The sequence below is a fragment of the Geotrypetes seraphini genome, chromosome 13 (assembly GCF_902459505.1).
Source record: "Geotrypetes seraphini chromosome 13, aGeoSer1.1, whole genome shotgun sequence".
NCBI classification, from domain to species: Eukaryota; Metazoa; Chordata; class Amphibia; order Gymnophiona; family Dermophiidae; genus Geotrypetes; species Geotrypetes seraphini.
This window is the reverse complement of record NC_047096.1, coordinates 62569447-62590948: the sequence shown is the minus strand read 5'-3', so window position 1 is coordinate 62590948 and position 21502 is coordinate 62569447. Positions and strand designations below refer to the sequence as shown.

General features: G+C 42.6%; 2 protein-coding genes across 2 annotated transcripts in view; one reads left to right on the top strand and one right to left on the bottom strand.

The window, feature by feature from the left end:
- SLC37A2 (solute carrier family 37 member 2) overlaps positions 1-21502 on the bottom strand; it is a 107673-nt gene that overhangs the window by 21548 nt on the left and 64623 nt on the right. The window contains exons 8-14 of the mRNA XM_033917557.1: positions 18815-18852; positions 16363-16545; positions 11774-11864; positions 7567-7629; positions 6428-6513; positions 5324-5372; positions 4191-4264 (exon numbers count right to left, since the gene is read on the bottom strand). Of these exons, the coding sequence (XP_033773448.1) occupies positions 4191-4264; positions 5324-5372; positions 6428-6513; positions 7567-7629; positions 11774-11864; positions 16363-16545; positions 18815-18852 (584 nt within the window). The remainder of the gene's footprint in view (positions 1-4190; positions 4265-5323; positions 5373-6427; positions 6514-7566; positions 7630-11773; positions 11865-16362; positions 16546-18814; positions 18853-21502) is intronic.
- Positions 12325-21502, top strand: part of HEPACAM (hepatic and glial cell adhesion molecule) — a 201741-nt gene continuing 192563 nt past the window's right edge. The window contains exons 1-2 of the mRNA XM_033919341.1: positions 12325-12476; positions 21243-21322. The gene's annotated coding sequence lies outside the window, so the exon portion shown is untranslated. The remainder of the gene's footprint in view (positions 12477-21242; positions 21323-21502) is intronic.

The following is a 21502-nucleotide window of genomic DNA, read 5'->3' as shown; positions in this document are numbered from 1 at the left end:
TTAATACAGTATGGCACGAACCAAATTCCTTAAGGAAATCAGGATATCCATAATGAATATTCATGACAGATAGTTGCATGAACTACTTCTACTACATGAAAATCTCATGAATATTTACTGTGGAACTGGAACGCTCTTCCGGAGTCTGTCATAGGGGAAAACACCCTCCAAGGATTCAAGACAAAGTTAGACAAGTTCCTGGTGAACAAGAACGTGCTCAGGTAGGGCTGGTCTTAGTTAGGGCGCTGGTCTTTGACCTAAGGGCCGCCTCATGAGCGGATTTTGCTGGGCACGATGGACCACTGGTCTGACCCAGCAGCGGCAATTCTTATGTTCTTATGTGGATATCCTGAAAACCTGACTCCTCCAATACAATATCAGAAATGAGCCAACTATAGAACAATGAAGCCAATGTGACATCACTGATGAGGTTGGCTCTTAGGCATTGGTGGAATGAGGCATTATGACATCACAATATGAGCTCTGGAATGTCGCTACTATTTGGGCTTCTGTGACATCAGAGAAAGGGATTGGGACTTGTATACCACCTTTTTGTAGTTGTACAACCACACTCAAAGCATTTTCTCTATCTGTCCTGGGATAGTGGAAGATTAAGTGACTTGCCCAGGGTGACAAGGACCAGTGCAGGGTTTGAACTCACAACCTCAGGTAGCGCTAACCATTGTGCCACACTCCTCTGAGAAAGAGCTATCCCATTACTGTTAAGCTTGCATTAGTTATCCACGGTCCAGCAAATTAAGTTTCAAGTGCTGTTCCTCGAGTATGAAAGGAATTGAGCGTGAATACAGGTTCATTTATTTATTTATTTTGATTTCTATCCCATTCTCCCACAAGCTCAGAACGAGTTACAAGTAGACATTCCCAATCATTTGAAAACAGACTAGTCATGACAACAAATAGGTTACAGTAGACAATAACAGAGCTTATTCTAGAGACAAGTACTAGGAGTAGTATATTGAGGAGGCAGTTTTTAATGGCCCGATTGGCGGAAGAGGAAGGTTCATGATCCTTTATCTGAAATACTCGGGACCAGAGACATTTTGGATTTTAGAATTTTTAGGTTTTTGGAATAATGTGTCATCAGTGATCGTAGCGATTCATATTCATCGCCTGCTTTAGCCCTGCAGGCTTCTCTCTGCTGCCTCCTGCCTTGCTGACATCACTTCCTCTTCCCTTCCTGGTTGGACGTGACAGAGAGAAGCGTGCGTCGCCACAGCAGGAAAGAAATATGAATCGCTGTAGCCACCAGAAACACCTCAGAGGTACACTAGTGTGAGGTAAGGTGATCAACTGAACTAATATCGGCATAGAGTGAATTCTTTAAGGTGACTCTGGGGCCAGGTTTCACTTTTAAAGCTAAAAGTGAGCTTTATTGTACAAATTATGTTGTAGAAAGTATGTTTTCCTGCAGGGGCCCCAGGAATGGAATCGGCTACTGTCGTACATTAGAAAGCAATGTAATTTTGATGCTTTTAAGAAGTTACTGAAGAGACATCTATTCCGTAACATGAAATATGGGCATTAAGACATTTGTGATGGTGTAAGAGCTGGTCGCTTATTTGCTTGTGTTTTTTATATGTATTTTTTGTATTCTTTAGTGTGTATTTTTAAATTTTGAGCTGCCTTGGGAAAGGCGAGCTATAAATTTTTTAAAAACCAAAACAAATTAGTAATGCAACAATGTTACAAAAAAATGTGGGGTTTCAGAGCTATTCAAATTTTTCTTGCATCTGTATTTGTTGTAGTTCGATGCCATCGTGTTCAAATCCCAGCGATGTTGATGAACATCACCTAGTTTTTGTGGCAGAATACAGAAGTAGATTGCCGGGCCTTTCTTCTGCGCAGTATACATTTGATGTTGTCGCCGTTGTCGCATCAAACTGCCCATCTGCTGCTGCCCAGATGGGTGGTACATTGCTAATCTGATATCTCCGCTGAAACCTGTCCATGTTGGGAGGCCCTTCTGGTAATGAAAGTACCGACAGCATAGCTTTCAGCTTCTCAGATGCGTACAAGCCCCAGTGACACAACAAGCCCATGTACCATGATCTGTTTTTACTAGAGAGAATGAACTATGTTCCACCATTGGCATTGCGTTCTAGCAGTCAGGATTATTTTTCTGTTTATTGAGCAAAATGTAAAGGAAAAGAACATGGAAAGTCATGGTTTGCATTAAAAATAGAAATTATTAAAAAATAACCTATATTTTATAAAAATTTTATTTAAATTATCTTATATCCCATCCATTCCAAAATCGGAATAGCTTACAAAATTACATACATAATGAAATAAACATACAAAAGCAAAGGTACATAGAAATGAAAAACAAGCATGACGTCAACATCATAAAAGAGCTGCTGAAATACGACTTTAATGAGGCAGAACTAGAAGTGAATTAGCCTGGCTCTTTTGACAATCTAATCTAATCCTTAGGTTTGTATACCGCATCATCTCCACGTTCGTAGAGCTCGACGCGGTTTACAGTAGGAGAAATAGGAAGGATGTCTATGGTCATCACAACCCCTCCCTATTGTGCTTTCCATCCCTTCTTACCTCACTCTTCTGGGTTGTTTTTTTTTAAATCTCGATGTACTTTGCTTCTTCCTTCCCTCGGATCCCTGTCTCGTTTGTCTCACATATTTTAACAATGAAAAGTCCCCCATTTTAATTTTCTTTATTTAATCCATACTTCTGTTTCATTAAATTTAGCATTGTAAACCGTCTAGGTATACTTTGATAGACGGAATCTCAAGTACAAACTAAACTTGGAAACTTTCCTTTGGAGGCTGTTCCATGGATTCGTTAGCTCTGCCTTGACCTCCGGGAGGCCCTGTGAGAACCATTCTAGGTCAGTCTGTGTTTTCAATGAGATGAGTTCAGGAACACTGAAAGGATAGGGTGATTGCTAATTATCCCCCTTCCCCTTTTATCGTGCCATGTTAGTTTTTTTTTTTTTTTTATTGCTGGCCGCCGTGGTAAAAGCTCCGATGCTCAGAGAATGCCTATGAGCGTCAGAGCTTTTGCTGCAGCAACCAGCAATAAAAAACCCTAATGCAGCTTGATAAAAGGGGGTCTATGTGTGGGATGCCCTCACAACAAAGAAATGTAGGAAGATTTATTTTCAAAAGGGAAAGGGCATAGGACTTGATATACTGTCTTTCTGTGGTTACACTCAAAGCAGTTTACATATCATATATAGGTATTTATTTTGTACCTGGGGCAAATGGAGGGTTAGGTGACTTGCCCAGAGTCACAAGGAGCTGCAGTGGGAATTGAACTCCCAACCTCAGAGAGCCATTCCTCCACTCCCAGTGGACCTATGTTGCTAATTTCCCCTTTAATGTGAAGAGTTTCAGTGTCTGCTAACCAGAACTGAGGTTGTGATGTCATAATGCCTCATTCCACCAATAACAGTCAACCTCATCAATGATGTCACAATAGCATGATTCTAAAGGGTAAAGGACCTGATATACAGCTTTTTCTGTGTGGTTACAATCAAAGGAGTTTACATATTTTAGACAGGTCCTTAGTTTGTACCAGGGGCAATGAAGTGTTAAGTGACTTGCCAAGGGTCACAAGGAGCTGCAGTGGGAATTGAACTCCCAACCTCAGAGTGCTGAAGCAGTTGCTCCAACCACTGAGCCATTCCTCCGTTCCCAGTGACCTATGTTGCTAATTTCCCCCCTTAATGTGAAGAGTTTCAATCTGCTAACCAGAGCTAGATTGTGATGTCATAAAGCCTCATTCCACCAATAAGAGTCAACCTCATCAATGATGTCACAATAGCTTGATTCTAAAGGGTAAAGGACCTGATATACTGCTTTTTCTGTGTGGTCACAATCAAAGGAGTTTACATATTTTAGAAAGGTCCTTATTTTGTACCGGGGCAAAGAAGTGTTTAGTGACTTGCCCAGAGTCACAAGGAGCTGCATTGGGAATCAAACTCAGCTCACCAAGTTCTTAGATCGCTGCATGAGCCACTAGGCTACTTTTCCAGTCCTTGGAAAATAGGAAGCTATACTGGGAAGAAAGGAATATGTGATATTGTGTGTGACCCAGGAATTACAAAGGATCTCAGAGAATCCCCTGCTGAAATACTTCTCACCCTGAGGTGAACAAGAGTTGGAAAGAGCCCCTTGTTAAAAAGCTGGCACGAGTCAAAATCTTACCAGATCTGCTGAGACGGCGGTCGTGATAAGAGCATAGGGACCATTTACCAGTGCACCACACAGAATCAGCATACCTAGAGAGAAAGGGGAAAAAGAGGCCAAAAAAAAAATCATAAGAAGCACGAACAATGTAAAAACACCCAAAAAGGACAATGGGATGTCACAGGGAAAAATGAAAGGTGAGGGAGAGAATATATATTTAACATCAGCAAGTGCAAATAGACCATTTTCCCCTTTTCTTAGCCAACATCTATTTCCATGGATTTTGTACAGGAAACGGGATGTCTGACTGGGGACATTCACACTTTTTCGTGTATTTTACAAAAGGCTCTGCTGAATTTGGGATACAGCCATGACTGGGAGTAGGGTTAGGGATATGTTGGTGGTTAGGATTAGGGGTATCACTGGTAGGGAGAAAGGATGCGGGAGGAGGTTATTGCGGAATCGACCGTCCTAGGTTTCAAAAGCAAACTAGATGCACATCTCCTAAGAGAGGCATAGAAGGATATGGGTGACTAAAAATTAGGCACACTAAAACAGGGGAAACAAATCCACAAAAATCAAACAAGCAAGAGCAAAAGTGGAAATGTCACTGCAAGGTCGTGTTGGTTTGTAGCGTCACAAGATTCGGAGCAACGGTTTGATCGTTGTATTTTAGAGCATATTTATCCAATTGATACACAAAGACTCCTAAGACTCCTGATGCAGGCCGGGTGGCCGAAACATGATCATGTCGAGTCATTGAGTTACTTTGGATGAATAAAGACATTTGGATTTATCAGATGAGTTGAAAGACACTTTTTGTGCACCATTCTGATTGGACATTTCCACTTTTGCTCTTGCTTGACTAAAAATTAGGCCAGGTGTACACCTGGCAGGGCCTCCGCGTGTGCGGATCGCCGGACTTGATGGACCGAAGGTCTGATCCAGAGATGGCGCTTCTTATGTTCTTATGATATTGTTGGGGACAGAAGTAGGATTTCTTTTAAGGTTAATATTATAGGTTAAAGATGAGGTTGGGTTTTAAGATATATAAGATTCAAAACATGATTAGGGTTAAGTAGTGGGTCAGGGTCCAGCCTAGGTTTAGTATTTTATGGTAACACAGTTTGAAATGTCTGGCTCTTTATTACCTATTGTTGTGGAAATCCCATCATGGCCAACTTGATTGTATAGGAACAACTGGAAAAAAATATAATAAACCACAGCAATGAATTTAACACTGCCATAAAGATCATTAAGAATGCAAAAAAATTTGATCACATCACTCCACTCTTAATAAAAGCCCACTGGCTACCAGTAACCCACAGAATTACATACAAAATTCTACTGTTAACATTTAAAACACGCAATACAAATCTTCCGGAATTCTTAAACAGATTCCTGATCCCTCATGCCCAGGCTTGAACCCTGAGATCTAATGCCCAACACCTCTCACATATCCCATCATTACATCAGCTTAGCATGCATTGATCATCAATCTTTTCTGTTACAGCTCCCACGCTCTGGAATGCCATGGAAGAACCATCCTTGGAACGATTCAAAACAAAACTGGAAACATTCTTATTTAAAGACGCTTTCGAGCTTTAATGCAACATCCTTCCTTTTTATTTTCTCTCCTGTTATGATTAATACTTACAGAAGGGTTCCATCCAATTGTTCTTCCTATAAGCTATGAAGTTCTATGCCTCTACCTTGATGTACCAGTATGTCAGTATGTCTTATAGTCCTTGTCCCCGAGATGTTACTTTTAATGTAGATTTATTTACACTCCGCTTAGAAATCCGATAGGCAGAATATCACATTTTTAATAAAACTTGAAGCTTGAAAACTCTTTTCACACCATAGCCCTCAGCCAAATAGTGGCAAGAGGTGAACTCAGGTACATCAGAGGGAGAGAGTGCTGCCTGTAAAGGGTTCAGAAACAACAGCTGGGAAATCACATGCATATGAAGCATGTTTTCATACCCCCTGGCTTCCTTCGAGTCTGGATCATGTGCCTCAGTTCCCCTTGTTTCACCTATGTGATTGCCCAAGTTAGGACCTATCGCCAGCAATCATTCCAAATCATAGACCCACACTCCTTCCTGAAAGGGCCTCTCCAACAGGATTTTCAAGACAAGAAGAAACCAGGCCATATCCAGGAGCTGAACAGGCTTGTTCTCCATGAAACATTAGACTCATGAGCAAGCAGTGGCCTCTGAAACACGTTAAGCCAGCAAGCAAACAGTACTCACCACAGGAGCGGCAATGATCAACATCACCCAGCACGTGGTGGCTCTGCCGCCAAAATAGTCTGATATCAGACCTGCTGAGATACCACCTAACAGAGAATAGGAAGGAAGTTTACAAAATCAATGGTCTGTTACCTGGAAGGCCCCGAGTCTCAAACCCAACCCCAAAATGCTATGAAGCTGTTGCTAGAGGTCATGGCAGCCATTTTAAGGAGGCAGCTGAAATAGGTACAGTAGGGATGAGATAGAGGATCGCTGTGGCACTCTGATTGTATCGTATCACTACTCAAGATTGCTGGAATTGAACTGACTGCTGTTATATCAATGATGCTTTGACTATTTGCTGTAACCTGCTCTGAACTCCACTTGGGAGGATTTGGCAGGATATAAGCCCCAAAATAATATAACATAACAATAAAGTGCCACCGAATACCCCTAGTTATCCCTGGAGAAGCCAGGGAGTCTTGGGGATGAAGGAGCAGCAGATGGGAGGGAGATATGTTGGACTTGGGGGTTGGAGGAAGCAGAGCGGAGGGAAGAAATATAGAGAAATAATGGCCCTGGGGTGGAGAGGGTCCATCAACTCTTCCTGGGGAGGAAGAGTTGATGGACAATTGGAGAGAGGGAGGGAGGGACAAGAGAGTGGGAGAGATGTTAGACCTGGACTGGGAGAGAAGGAGATACTGGTCATTTAATCATGTGATTAATTGTGATTAAAAATTGTATTTGAAATGCAGCCCTAATAAATTTTAATAAACTAAAAAATAAACTACAAGTAAAGAGGAAACTCAAAGTCCAGAAGGGAAGAAACTTTTTGGGTTTTTGTCAAGTACTATTGACCTAGATTAGCCACTGTGAGGATAGGCTGCTGGGCTAGATGGACCATTAGTCTGATCCAGTAAAACTATTCTTATGTCCCAAGAAGTCTTCAAACAAATATCAGAAACCCACATGCTTTATACTTTAGAAAGTATAACTTGTTTCACTGTGAAGATGTTTCTCAGTAAAGGCTTTTATTTTTGAACACCCACTTTGGGCGGGCTAGAGGGGTACCCAGTCAGTGTTGGGGAGGGGGGAATTTATACTGATATAAGCTTCTTGGTTTCAACAACATGAGAAGAGAAGGATTAAATTTACCACACCTAAAATGCCTCCAACGTCAAACAAGGTCGACAGGTCACCAGCCTCCTGGGGGTTAAAGTGTCCTGCATAGGAAAGCAAATAAATATGAGTATACACAACCTAGAACATGAACAGAAGGTAGTTAGTGTAAAGAAAACAAACTGCCATCATCTATACATTAGGGATTGCATTATAATACAACATCAGGTTAGATGTATGGGACAATGTTAAGACACACTATCTGTGCCTCGTAGAAAATGACACGGTGACAGAATTTGGCCCCATCCCTAATCTTGGGAAACCATCTCATGTCTTTAGTGTCTATCTCAACCTCAGTCCTTCTTCAGAGCAAAGCTTGTGGGTCAGTGGTTGTGGCCGTTCATAACTCTGATTCTTATGTGAGCCAAGGATAATGAAGCCATTGTGACATCACTGATGTGATTGGCTCTTAGGCACTGGTGGAATGAGGCATTATGACATCACAATATCTGCTCTGGATACCAGAGACTGTCATTCTGTAGTGTCTGTTTCAACCTCGGTCCTTCTACACCAGCATTCTTCAAAGCAAAGCTTGCGGGTCAGTGGTTGTGGCCATTCATACTCTGATTCTTATGGGAGCCAAGGATAATGAAACCATTGTGACATCACTGATGTGATTGGCTCTTAGGCACTGGTGGAATGAGGCATTATGACATCACAATATCTGCTCTGGATACCAGAGACTGTCATTCTGTAGTGTCTGTTTCAACCTCGGTCCTTCTACACCAGCATTCTTCAAAGCAAAGCTTGCGGGTCAGTGGTTGTGGCCATTCATACTCTGATTCTTATGGGAGCCAAGGATAATGAAGCCATTGTGACATCACTGATGAAGTTGGCTCGCATTGGTGGAATGAGGCATTATGACATCACAATCTCAGCTCTGGAATGTTGCTACTCTTTGGGTTTCTGCTGGAGACAGGATACTGGGCTTGATGGACTTTCGGTCTGTTCCAGTATGGCAACGCTTATGGTCTTATGTTCTAACCATCCCGTGTCATTCTTTAGTGTCTATGTCAACCACATTCCTTCTACACCAGCATTCTTCAGTGCAAGGCTTGAGGATCAGTGGCTGTATCCATTCATACTCTGATTCTTCCCTCTCTCCTTAAAGAATGACTTGGGGATAGTTTTCCTTGGGAACAGGAAAGGTGACATGTTCTGTCACCATGTCATTCTCTGCTCCAATGCACAGTCCCAGGCAAGGGGCTGGTAATGTAGACATGGTAAATGTAGACAGGAAGTGGCACAACTGGGCTAGGCTTTCTCTTGAGCGAACAGAAGTCCTGTTCCTACTTGTGGATTATGTCAAGAGAGTAAACTTTCAAATAGTAACTATATGAATCGCTCAATTTTCATTGTAGGGAGTGTGTAGCTGGTTTTAAGAAAGGTTTGGACAATTTTCTGGAGGAAAGGTCCATAGTCTTTTATTGAGAAAGACATGGGGGAAGCCACTGCTTGCCCTGGATCGGTAGCATGGAATGTCACTACTCCTTGGGTTTTGGCCAGGTACTAGGGACCTGGATTGGCCACCATGAGAATGGGCTACTGGGCTTAATGGATCATTGGTCTGACCCAGTAAGGATGTTCTTATGTGTGGCACAGTGGTTAGAGCGACAGCCTCAGCACTCTGAGGTTGTAGGTTCAAATCCCGTGCTGCTCCTTGTGACCCTGGGCATGTCACCTAATCCCCCATTGCCCCAGGTATATTAGATAGAGAGTGAGCAAACCAGGATAGACAGGGAAAAATGCTTGAGTACCAGAATATAAACCAGGGATCTCAAAGTCCCTCCTTGAGGGCCGCAATCCAGTCGGGTTTTCAGGATTTCCCCAATGAATATGCATTGAAAGCAGTGCATGCACATAGATCTCATGCATATCTATTGGGGAAATCCTGAAAACCTGACTGGATTGTGGCCCTCAAGGAGGGACTTTGAGACCCCTGATATAAACCATTTAGGCTATAAATGCTATATACATAATACAATTTTTCTTACGCACCCAGCACTGACCTTTGGTTATACATATTAAGGTTGTGTATAGGAAAACATTTTCAGTTTGTTCTCAGGTTCTTTAAGGTCATTTGAGCTCTTAATATATACAAATTGATTTTGCATGTGTTAATTTGTAGATTAGCAAATGTAACATTGGTTTTTTTATACTAATAATGGTACTTGTATTTCGACAACTCCCTGAAACAGGTTCAAAGTGGATAACATAAAATAGTCTTAAAGAACATTAACATGACAATAAAAACCTAAAATATTATTGATATTTATAATGGGGGAGGGAGGATATGTGTAATATATAATCTTTGCTAGATTAATAAGTGATATTAAAGTGTATTTGATTGTAATTTGTTACACTTGTTGACAGTTTAAAAAGGAATAAAGATTAATTAAAAAAAAAATAAAAAAAGATTTTTTAAAATAGCTGTTTTCAAAATAATAAATAAGAGGAAATCATCCTCAATCTAACAGGTAAAAAACACCAAGCTGAAACTGCTAGATATGGGAAGGAGGCCCTTTCAATTACACTGTGTTAAAACAGAAACATAGAAACATGATGGCAGATAAAGGCCAAAAGGCCCATCCAGTCTGCCCATCCGCAGTAACCATCATCTCTTTTTCCCTCTAAGAGATCCCATGTGCCTATACCATGGATTCTTGAATTTAGACACAGTCTCTGTCTCCACCACCTCTTCCAAGAGACTGTTTCACGCATCTACCACCCTTTCTGTAAAAAAGTATTTCCTTAGATTACTCCGGAGCCTATCACCTCTTAACTTCATCCTATGCCCTCTCATTCCAGAGCTTCCTTTCAAATGAAAGAGACTTGACTCATATGCATTTATGCCACGTATTTACAGTAAATGTCTCTATCATATCTCCCCTCTCCTGCCTTTCTTCCATGGTATACTTATTGAGATCTTTAAGTCTGTCCCCATACATCTTATGACGAAGACCATGCACCATTTTAGTAGCCTTCCTTTGGACCGACTCCATCCTTTTTATATCTTTTTGAAGGTGTGGCCTCCAGAATTGTACACAATATTCTAAATGAGGTCTCACCAAAGTCTTATAAAGGGGCATCAATACCTCCTTTTTCCTACTGGTCATACCTCTTCCCATGCACCCTAGCATTCATTTAGCTTTAACCGTCACCTTTTCAACCTGTTTGGCCACCTTAAGATCATCAATCACACCCAAGTCCCGCTCTTCTGTTGTACACATAAGTTCTTCACCCCCTGAACTGTAATGTTCCTTTGGGTTTTTGCAACCCAAATGCATGACCTTGCATTTCTTAGCATTAAATTTTAGCTGCCAAATTTCAGACCATTCTTCAAACTTCGCCAGGTCTTTCTTCATGTTGTTCACACCATCTTGGGTGTCTACTCTATTGCAGATTTTGGTATCATCTGCAAAGAGGCAAATCTTACCCGACAGCCCTTCAACAAAATCATTTATAAAAATGTTAAAAAGAACAGGCCCAAGAACAGAACCTTGAGGCACATCACTGGTAACATTCCTTTCCTCAGAGCGATCTCCATTGATCACTACCCTCTGCCTCCTTTCTTTGCTGCAGAGCGGCGCATAAGGCAGGAGCGTGAGCTTTTCACGCTCCTGCCTAGTCCTGCGCCGCTCCATTCAGGCTGCCGTCAGTTCTTGCAATTCGCTGGACCACCGGAATTTAAAAAAAGGTACCGTGGGAGGGTCTGTGGGCTGCCTTCCACCAAACCACCAGACGCACCTACGTGTAGAGGAGGAAAAACCAAGAAAAAAATTCTGAACCAAATTTTTTTTTCTTGGTTTTTCCTCCTCTACACATAGGTGCGTCTTATAGACTGAAAAATACAGTAATTTTATGAACCTCTGTCACTTATAGAATTAGATTCCAGCTAAAAGTAAACAAGGTGCAAGCCACGTGGACTTGCAGAGTAGGTGAATCCAGGAAAGGAGTTTCAGTGGAGCTGCGGTTTATGGATCTGCCAAAGTGGACTCGTCCATGCCTCAATAAATTGGTTAGTCTAAAAGGCATCACCTATCTCTGCCATTTGGATTCCAAAGTATCCTCAAGGAGGTTTCCCACTTTCTCATCAATGAAAGAAAATGGCCTGAGGAAAAGCATAACTCCATGACCCACTGCCCAGTGACACATGGAAGCACTAGATTACGTCAGCTGGTAACTCACCAACATTTACAATGTACGCAGGCAGCCAGAAGAGGAAGGTGTAACTGACCAGTTTTGCAAACAGCAAACACAAGGAGAACTCCACCACACCCTGAAAAAAAAGTCACAGGTGACCAACCAGCAAGATGCAAAACACACTTGGAGAGACAGATTGACATAGTGTGACATTCCAGCACTGTTGCTGGCTTGCCATAGGCTCTAGGCAGGAAAAATATGAGCTCAGCAGTTAAGAGAATCGCACCAGGGGTTTGGGCCTGGCTCACTAATAGGCGTGTCTGCCTATTCGAGTTCAGACATGCCAGGATCAAGCTACTAGCAACGCAATCCCTTGCCCCTTTTGACTCAGCCTAGAACCAATCACACACCTTCCAGAGTGTTAGGGAAAGCTCTGGCATTTTTCCCTTTGAATAAAACTAGTAGTAATTTGCTGACTAGCTTGAAGGGGAGCCAGTGAGAGCCTTGGCCCATTCCAGCAGTACCTAGGTGTGGGCGGGGTTTCTCTAGAGATAAAAAGGAGCTCCTTGCTGATCAGAAGGGAGAGGGAGGAGACAGTGAGCGGACCAGTCTCTGGAGAGAAGCACACGAGAGCCTTTGAACTTGCCTGATGGTAGAGCCCAGCTGAACCTTAGTGAGGATTGGGAAATGCTTAAGCTGGAGGAGGATTTCCACAGGCCAGAACTGGAGCTGATCAATACTTCAGAAGGTATGACAAAAGAAGAGGAGTTTATTTCTGAGAATGAGATTCCAGGACAGAACTGAAAGGTATTGGTGGGATAGAAGACATCAATGTAATGTAATGTAAATGGAGGTCTGCAAACAATGCTCAGTCTAGTCCAGCTGTCTAAAGTGTGCTATATTAAAAAGGACTTACCTGTTGTTGTTTTTTTTTTATTTTTTTTTTTTGGGGGGGGGGGGGAGGGGGGGTTGTGGAAGTTTAAACCAGGAAGTGAACTGAAGAGGAACCACCAGATGCTGGAGGTGAGATGGTTCCTTTTTAAACTGAGTTTTTCCAGCAACCATAGAGCTGTGGTGATTAAGGGAATCAAGAACTGTTTGAACTGTGTAAGAAGCCTATTCTTTTTGCTGGAAAAGTTTCTTTTTGAGAACGGGAAGGAAAAATGAACTAAGCTTATGGGACATTACTGTGAACTAGGTTTTTTTTATCTGCATGAGAGTTTGGGGAAAAAAGCTTTGAAACAGCTGTGGCTTTACTCCAGCCAAGGTGTGGCAACTCTCCTGCTGTGGAACCCAGAGTACTGCTGTGGTGTGCTTAAAGCATTTTGTTCTATTGAAAGTTTGTAGTTACCAGTTGCTTATTGTTTTGCTTTGTCTTTTTGTGCTTTATTTTTCTGAAAAATATTTTTGCTTTGCCTTGAAAGACCTGGACAACAAATCATTATTTTTGCATTAAAACCACTTTGATTCAAGTTGTGTTCTGTCCTGTGTGCTAGGTGTCATACCTGTCCAGTGCTGTGGGTTTTTTCTGAGCCAAGCGCCCCCTGTAGGGCTATCCCATATTGGAAGCACGCCTCAAAGGTTTATGCCGCCTAGCCGGGTGGGCCGCAACTGTTCCGCGGACCCCGACTAGCGACAAGAGGGATTACTAGTCAGTGATACATGCAGAACCAGGATAGATAGATCTTCAGAGCTTGACAGACAGCAACACATGAGGTACCAGAACAAAAAGAGAACGTGTCATTCAGGGGTGTAGCCAGAGGTTGATTAGGGAGGGGTCCCAGGGTAGACTGTGGGTAGGGTTACCAGAAGTCCGGATTTCCCCGGACATGTCCAAGGGTCTGGATGGCTTTTCAAAACCCAGCACTTTGTCCAGGATTTGAAAAGCCTCCTCAAATTATGATGGGCAAGGAGGAAGTCCGAGCATGCGTGGATGCCAGGCCATGACGTCAAGTGATCCATTGACATTTCGGTTAGAATTATTTGATTGGCTGTCTTATATGCTGGAGATGGATATAAATTTCCATTAAGCAGAGGACATATAATTAGTCACCATCTTCAATAGCATCCATTTCTTTCTTTGTAAAACTGATGAAAGGCTTGGTGTCCCTTCAGCTATTAGACTATCTGGAGCATTACTCTCTTTTGCATGTGTCACAGTCAGGTTTTCCTTATTTATATAGCACAGAGACAGTTCTAGCTTCTGTTCTAGATTGTCTAAATAATCTATTCAGTAAAGGCACTAGTGCCTTGATGATGCAGTTTGATATGAGTAATGCTTTTGAATTAGTAGATCTTAAAAAGCTACTGGAATGTTTTGGATGTCATAGGTAACCAAGATAAAGTTTATGATTGGTTCCAAGGCTTTCTTTCATCTCGTAGTTATAAGGTTCATTTCAATAATGACTAATCTGGGAGTTGGAATAATCCGTGTGGTGGGCCTCAGGACACCCACTCTCTCCCCTACTTTTTAATGTTTACCTATCTTCGTTAGGTTTAAAATTATCTAAGTTAAGACTTAAGATATTCACCATTGCTGATGATCCTGATTCCTATTATGGTCTCAATTTCCCATTCAAGGCTTATAATTGGTGAGGATTGTGTGGCGCAGTGGTTGAAGCTACAGCCTCTGCACCCTGGGGTTGTGGGTTCAAACCCCACGCTGCTCCTTGTGATCCTGGGCAAGTCACTTAATCCTCCATAGCCCCAGGGATGTTGGATAGATTGTGAGCCCACTGGGACAGATAGGGAAAATGCTTGAGTACCTGATTGTAAAACCGCTTAGATAACCTTGATAATTGAACAATGGATGATTGAATTTAAATTAAAACTTAACTCAGAGAAAACTAGATTCTTTTTTTTGCAACTCCACGTCAGAATTGCACTGAGACTTCTTTGACGTTGAATGCAATAACTTATCCTATTCACTCTACTATTAAAATATTGGGAGTGATTCTGGATCAGAATTTAACCCTAAAAGGGTTTCCACACATTGTGGAAATTACGCACCATTAAAGCATATTTTGACCTTTCATCTTCTAGATCAATGGTTCCCAACCCTGTCCTGGAGGACCACCAGGCCAATCGGGTTTTCAGGATAGCCCTAATGAATATGCATGAAGCAGATTTGCATGCCTGTCACTTCCATTATATGCAAATCTCTCTCATGCATATTCATTAGGGCTAGCCTGAAAACCCGATTGGCCTGGTGGTCCTCCAGGACAGGGTTGAGAACCACTGTTCTAGATTATTGGTTCAGTCATTGGTTCTGAGCCAGTCGGATTATTGTCTACGTTGCTGGTTACCCAAAAAAATCTATGTAGATTGCGCATTATTCAGAATACTGCCATTCAACGGATCTTTCATCGGAAAAAGTTTGATCGTGGGTCACCCCTTTTTTCATGAATTGCATTGGTTGCCAGTCAAGGCTCGTGTGAAATTTTTAAATTTGGCTGCATTTGTTATTGTTCGGCCTTGCACTTATCTTGTGGATTCATTCACATTTGTTAATTCAAAGCACTCTCGACGCATGCATGCTGTGTTTATAAAAAAAATATCATCAGCGTCTCCTGTCGTTTCAAGCTGCAATATGGGATAACAATTTGAATTTTCTTATAGCGACCTCTTGCTCATAGCAGCATTTTAGGAGACAATAGAAAATGTATTTGTTTACAAGATTCTTAGGAAATTAAGGTATTTCATTCAGTTGTATATGTGCGGTTTTTAAATTCCATTTTGTAAACCGCATTGAACTTAATGGTATTGTGGTATAGAAATAAATGTTTATGTTAGTGCCCTAACTTTCTATTTGCTAATTGAAGTATTTTTACCTAGAGAAGCTGTGACTCCTTCCTATCACTTTCCCACATGAGCCTTTTATCCACGGTTCCTCTCGTACCTCTTTGTCCCCTCTTCCTGCTGAAAACCTCTGCACCCCTATTTCTAGTAGTCAACAACTGAACCCACATTCTCTCCCCAAAACAATAAGAAGCTATCCAGCAATTTTCTTCCTTCTCTTCTCTCAGGTCAGTAACACAGAAGACAGAAACTTCTCTGGTTTGGCCTACGCAGCCTGTTCTCTTGGGGGGGGGGGGGGAAGAAGTGAGAAAGAGGCGGCTCATGCTCCTCAGCTCAGGATAACGGGGGGTTCTGAAATGAACCCAGAATCCTGCTTTTGTCCATGTGTTCCAAACAGAACTATTCTCCTGTGGGGGAAAGGGAGGGACAGGGTGGGTTTGACCTTCATATTCTGCTCTTCTTCTGAAGGTTACTGGACTAACCTGTGCTATTCTGCTAGGGATATGAAATTTATCTACCCCACTATAGAAAGGTGTGTTGGGGCAAGTTGTTGGAAGGCACACTTGATTTTGCCACCTGTTCTTTTGACCCTTTCCTCTTTAACTTCAAGGGCAAAATGCGGACTGTTCAGGGCACCCCTTCCACAACAAGCATTGCTCGAGCCCCCCCCAGTATTAAACAAACTCAACGACACTAGGGAAAGGTAATTTCCATTGGGTTTAGCACCCCCAGTAATTTTGAAAAGTTGGCTCATATGCTCCCTGGGCAACTGTGTCACTTGTTCTACCTTCATTATGGCCCTACCAGCAAGAAATGTTTCTACTGATTCTACTCACGGGTATCCTGAGGGCTCCCAGGAAGCTGATGGCTGCTGGTTGCTCATGTAGTACCAACTCATTTGAGGATGAAAAGTTCACACTGTTTTCCCTGGATCGCAGAGAGCCATGATAGATCTCTTCAGTGCTGCTGGAATGCGGCAGCGGTGGGCTCTCCTCATCTTTCTCCATGTTTGTTTCTTCCTTCAGAAGACAAAACAGTCAAGCATAATAGCAGCTGCTTGGAGGATTATGCCCGTGTGGGCCCTGCTAAAACTCTCTACTCATTCTTTGTCCCGGGGTACCCTATGTACTTCTGTTTACTCGCATTCTCTCATTCCTCCACAGGAGGGCTCTGTGTAGGGTTACCAGATTTGTCCGTGCAAAAAGAAACATGTGACCCTGCCCTGTTCCACCTCCAGCCTTGCCCCTACAGAAACCTTGTCTCTTCTTCCCCGAGTCCGGGCCGCGTCTGGAAGGCCTCTGAGCATGCGTGGATATGATGTGATGGCTTAGTCATGGCTTAGTCATGCTATCTATCAGAATTACACCAAATTTCCAAAAAATGTCAGAGGATACACAAGAATACCTGTCAAACAAGAATACTACGTCCATTTAACTAACTCTCTTAGCTCCAACTCTTGCCGTCTCTTTGACACACTAAACTCTCTACTCAAGGTGCCCTCACCTCCAATCCCACCTTCACTTTCTCTCCAGACTATGGCAGAGTTCTCCTATGATATAGTTCAGAAGATTCACCTTGAGTTCTCAACCAGGTCACTTCTCCCCCCACCCTTCCTTCCAGCTGTCCACTCTGCCAACCTCCCTTCAACCCCTGCCACTTTTTCCTTCTTTTCTGAAATCACTGAATAGGAAACCCCGTGTATGCTCAGTGGCTCTCCAGTTGCGGCCCCGACTTTTGGGCTTTCCAAAACCCAGAAAAACTGCCAGGTTTTGGAAATCTGTCTGGGCACCCAGACAGTCCTCTAAAGAGAGGTAACCTAACTCTGTGTAATATGTCTAGGCTGCTTTACTTGGAGGGAATGCATGGATGGGAGAACATCGCAGGGGAGGAGACATAGGCATCCTGGGACTGTCGGCCAAGTCTCTTCCCTGAAGAAGCCCTTTCTGGAAACGTCAATCGCTCCTCCTAAACTTACTTGCTCCACTTCATCACTGACACTGACCCATTCTGCTTCTATTCCTTTCTCTCCTCTCTTCTACCTTCCAAAGTATTTAGATCAATGCTGTCTTGTTAAAATGTTTATTTTATTTTTATTTTTCCTCTAACTCTACTTTTCACTTCTCTATTACCCTCCAGGTACTTTAGTTAGATTGTGAGCCTTCGGGACAGTAAGGGAATTTTCCAAGTACCTTTCTTATTTCTAATCTTAATGTATATTTTCTGTAAACCGCTTAGAACCTAACGGATGTAGCGGTATATAAGAAATAAATTACATTACATTACATTACAGCAGATGGTGGTCAGAGGTTTTATAATTGCTGGCTATCAATGGCTGAATTACTGTAGATCTGGATATAAAGGGCTGACTCGTACCTATTACTAATCACTTCTATAGCAGTACACCTAAGGGTGTCTCCAGTTTTTTTTAACAATGTTTCAATTGTTTTTTAATTGGTACAGTCAATTACTGCGTCAATTGAACTAATTAAAACCAGCAAATTAGGCGTTGGTAGGGTGCCTGCCACCTAACTAATGCCACCGTTTTGAGAATTTTTCCCTAGGTGTCTAAATCTAGAGGAAAATATGTCTAAATTTATGAATCCAAGTGAAATGAGCAATTTTGGAAAACTTGACCCCCTAACCATTTTCATACGCTCAAATATAAACCAATCCAATTATAAACTGAGGTAACATTTCCCCCCCCCCAAAAAAAAAAAAAAAAGGGAGAAAAAGATTAACTTGAATATAAACTGCTTTTACTTGGTGTTCAAATTAATCAAATACTGACATTCTCACTGCAGGTTGGAGCTGTAGTGAATACCTGAGTTTATCATCTTAAAATGATATGTCAACTAACACCATTTCTTTCTTTGGTAAATCTACTGAAAGTGGTTCATGCTTTGATTACAAATCATTTAGACTACTGCAATTCTTTGTATTCTTGTCTGTTGAAATGTCCTAGTTTGTCTTTCTGTTAAGTTAATGTATTATATTAATTTGCAAAGTCTATGTTCATCTCGGCATACATTAATTAGAGATAATGAAATTGATAACTACTAGGAATAGAGTTTTTAGTTATATGGGTGCTTAACAGGGGAACTCTTTATCTTGTGATTTGTGGAGTATTCCCAGTTGATTTAAGCAAAGTTTGGAAGAATTTAAATTTTTATTAATTTTATTTGAAGCTTCATTGGTATTCTGCTTTTTGTAAAATGTTTTATATTGTTTTTGTAAACCACTTTAATGCTATTGTACTAAGCTGTATATTAAGTCAGTAAATCCACTTACATGGTGCTGGGGTAGGCTGCAGCCTACATCTTCTGGATCTGAAAGAAAAAGAAAACCCCAAAGAAATCTTTAGCTTGGCTAATACCAGGAAGTTTAAGTCAGTCCAGTAATAATCATCTACCCAGAAGAGATTTCAATTGAGTTCTTGCAAACATTCAATTGCAGATATTGCAAAATATTTCTGTTAGACTGATTTCTCAAGTAAAGAAGTTTGACAGTCACTCCCCATCAGAGAAACTTTCACTGGTTACCTACAGAGCAGTGGTTCCCAACCCTGTTCTGGAGAACCCCCAAGCCAGTCAGGTTTTCAGGATAGTCCTAATGAAAATACATGGAGCAGATTTGCAATCCAGGTGGGCTACCTGGGGGGGGGTGTCTGGAAAGAGGGATTGGGTATCCCTCCTGCCAATGAACCTTGGGGAGGGGGTGTCTAGCAGGAGGGACTTGGCTTCTCTCCTGCCAGCGATCATTTGGGGTCTTGGAAGGGGTGTTTGGCAGGAGAGATTGGGCATCTTTCCTGCCAGTGATTGTTGGGGGCAGCTTCGGGGGTGTCGGGCAGGAGGGATTTGGCATCCCTCCTACAGTAGTTTTCACGGGGGAAGGGGGACAGGTTCCCCAATTGTCTAACTGATGCTTATGACAGACGCCGGTTAGAGAATCGTGCTGTTAGGTGAAGGACTGGCCCCTCCTTCACCTAAAAGGTCTTGGTTTGGGCGTTTGGGACTTGGGTAAATTTTTGTTCGGGAATATGTTTTAAAAATAGGCAACTGGGCAACTAAATGCCTGAATGTACAGGTAGGATATTCTCGAAAAAAAACCCAACACATTTTGGATGTTTTCTTGAATGGACATTTCTCTGCTGCTGACTTTGGGCGCCTAGCACCTTAGGCCAAAAAGGGACTTAGACTTTTTTAAAAAAAAAATTATGCCCCTCCACCTGTTTAATATATATCTTAATAACTAATTCTAAGATAACTATATCTGGAATTGTATTCGTCCCAGAATTTTGAATAGATAAGCTTATGTAATCTGCCTTGAACCACTTGGGTGAAATCTTGCAGAATATACAGTACAGTAAGGCCCGGATTCTGTATAGGACGCCAGTCCCGGGCACCCTATACAGAATCGGGCCTACACCCGCCCAAAGTTAACCCAATTCTGTAACCGACGTCCATGTTGCAGGCCCTAGGATCCTGTGGGTTGGGCAGGGGAGGGGAGGGGCGGGCCCGCCTCATTTGGATGGAGGCGGGCCTGCTGGCTGGACGTGCGAGGAACCATCCGGTCCAACTTGCTGGTAAGCCCAAGGGGGGGTTCCGGGGTGGGGGGGGTTCGTTGAGGGTGGTCCGGCAGGAGGGGTTGGGCAACCTCCTGCCGGCAATCTTAGGAGGGCCGTTGGGGGGGTCGGCAGGAGGGGTTGGGCACCCTCCTGCCATGATTGCTGAGGGGAGGGGAGACTCGTGGCCGTAGCCACGGCTGCTATATTAATCACAGCAGGGAGATCTTTGCCGTGATTAGGTACAGTGGCCGCGTCTACTTACCATGTAGGCCAGCATTTTGCTAGCCTACATTGTAAGCGTCTCCCGTTCTGCTAGGGAGATGCGTAGGGCCGCCTAGGTTCGCTTAACGCTACTGCCTAGCCTTAGGCGAGCTTAGGCAGGCTTGCGGGCCTCTCTACCTTCAATATAGGCGGCCTGCCTGGGGAGCTTTTTTTTTTTTTTTTTTAAAGTGTCTCCTGATTGACTGATTAGACAGCTGTAGGACGCCTACAGCTGCCTACAATCGGGAGAACTTTGCAGAATTAGAGCCTAAATGTAATTTCAATTTGGTTAAGTTATAAATTAGCAGATCGCATGAACAGCTCTCATCTTTAAGAGATTGTAGCCTTGATATTAGAAACTGTAAATGTGAAGCTACTGTGGGCCTGAGGCCAAAGTGGATGAGCCTTGGCCCATCTGGACCCACCCATGTCTTCGTCACTGCTACAAAGTATGTGCACAAAGGCAGGTCAGGAATGTGTCTTGCAGTTGTGTGTATGTTATAGAAATACTATGGCTTATACATGCAATTGCTAATTTCTAGTGCGACCATTTTAACCAGTTTTTGACATGGCGTAGGGTTACCAGATTTTAGTTATATAAAATCCAGATCCCTAACCCCGCCCCAGACGCACCCATCCCTGCCCCGTTATGCCCATGCCACACCCCAGCCTCACCCTTAACCCCGCCCCCTCAGCCTGATCATCTCGGTCGGGAGGGCATCCGCGCATGCGATCTGCTTTTCAAAACCCAAAGTGCCAGGTTTTGAAAAGCCATCCGTCCCAACTTAGGGTTTATTTTATAACGGTAATTTTGTGTACAAATGCCGTTATATAATTTGTGCTAAGCATTCAGATTTTTCATGTCTAATTTCTGGTACACTTTCTTGAAAGGTATCAGGAATGTAACCAGCCCCTTCTATTGACCAAAAAAAGAACTGATGCTCAATGATGGAGTACAACTGCCCTGCTTGGTGAGTAGGATGCATTCCTTTTGACAAATGCGTAACCTTTCTGTAGGAATCCGTAGAAGATGCACACTTCCTCTTCTTCAGTGGACATTGCTGATACATGGAAGAAAGTCACCAAAATCTTTGCTGGGAGTGGGGATGAATTCATTATTGAGAACTGAATGCATGTACTAGCCACATTTT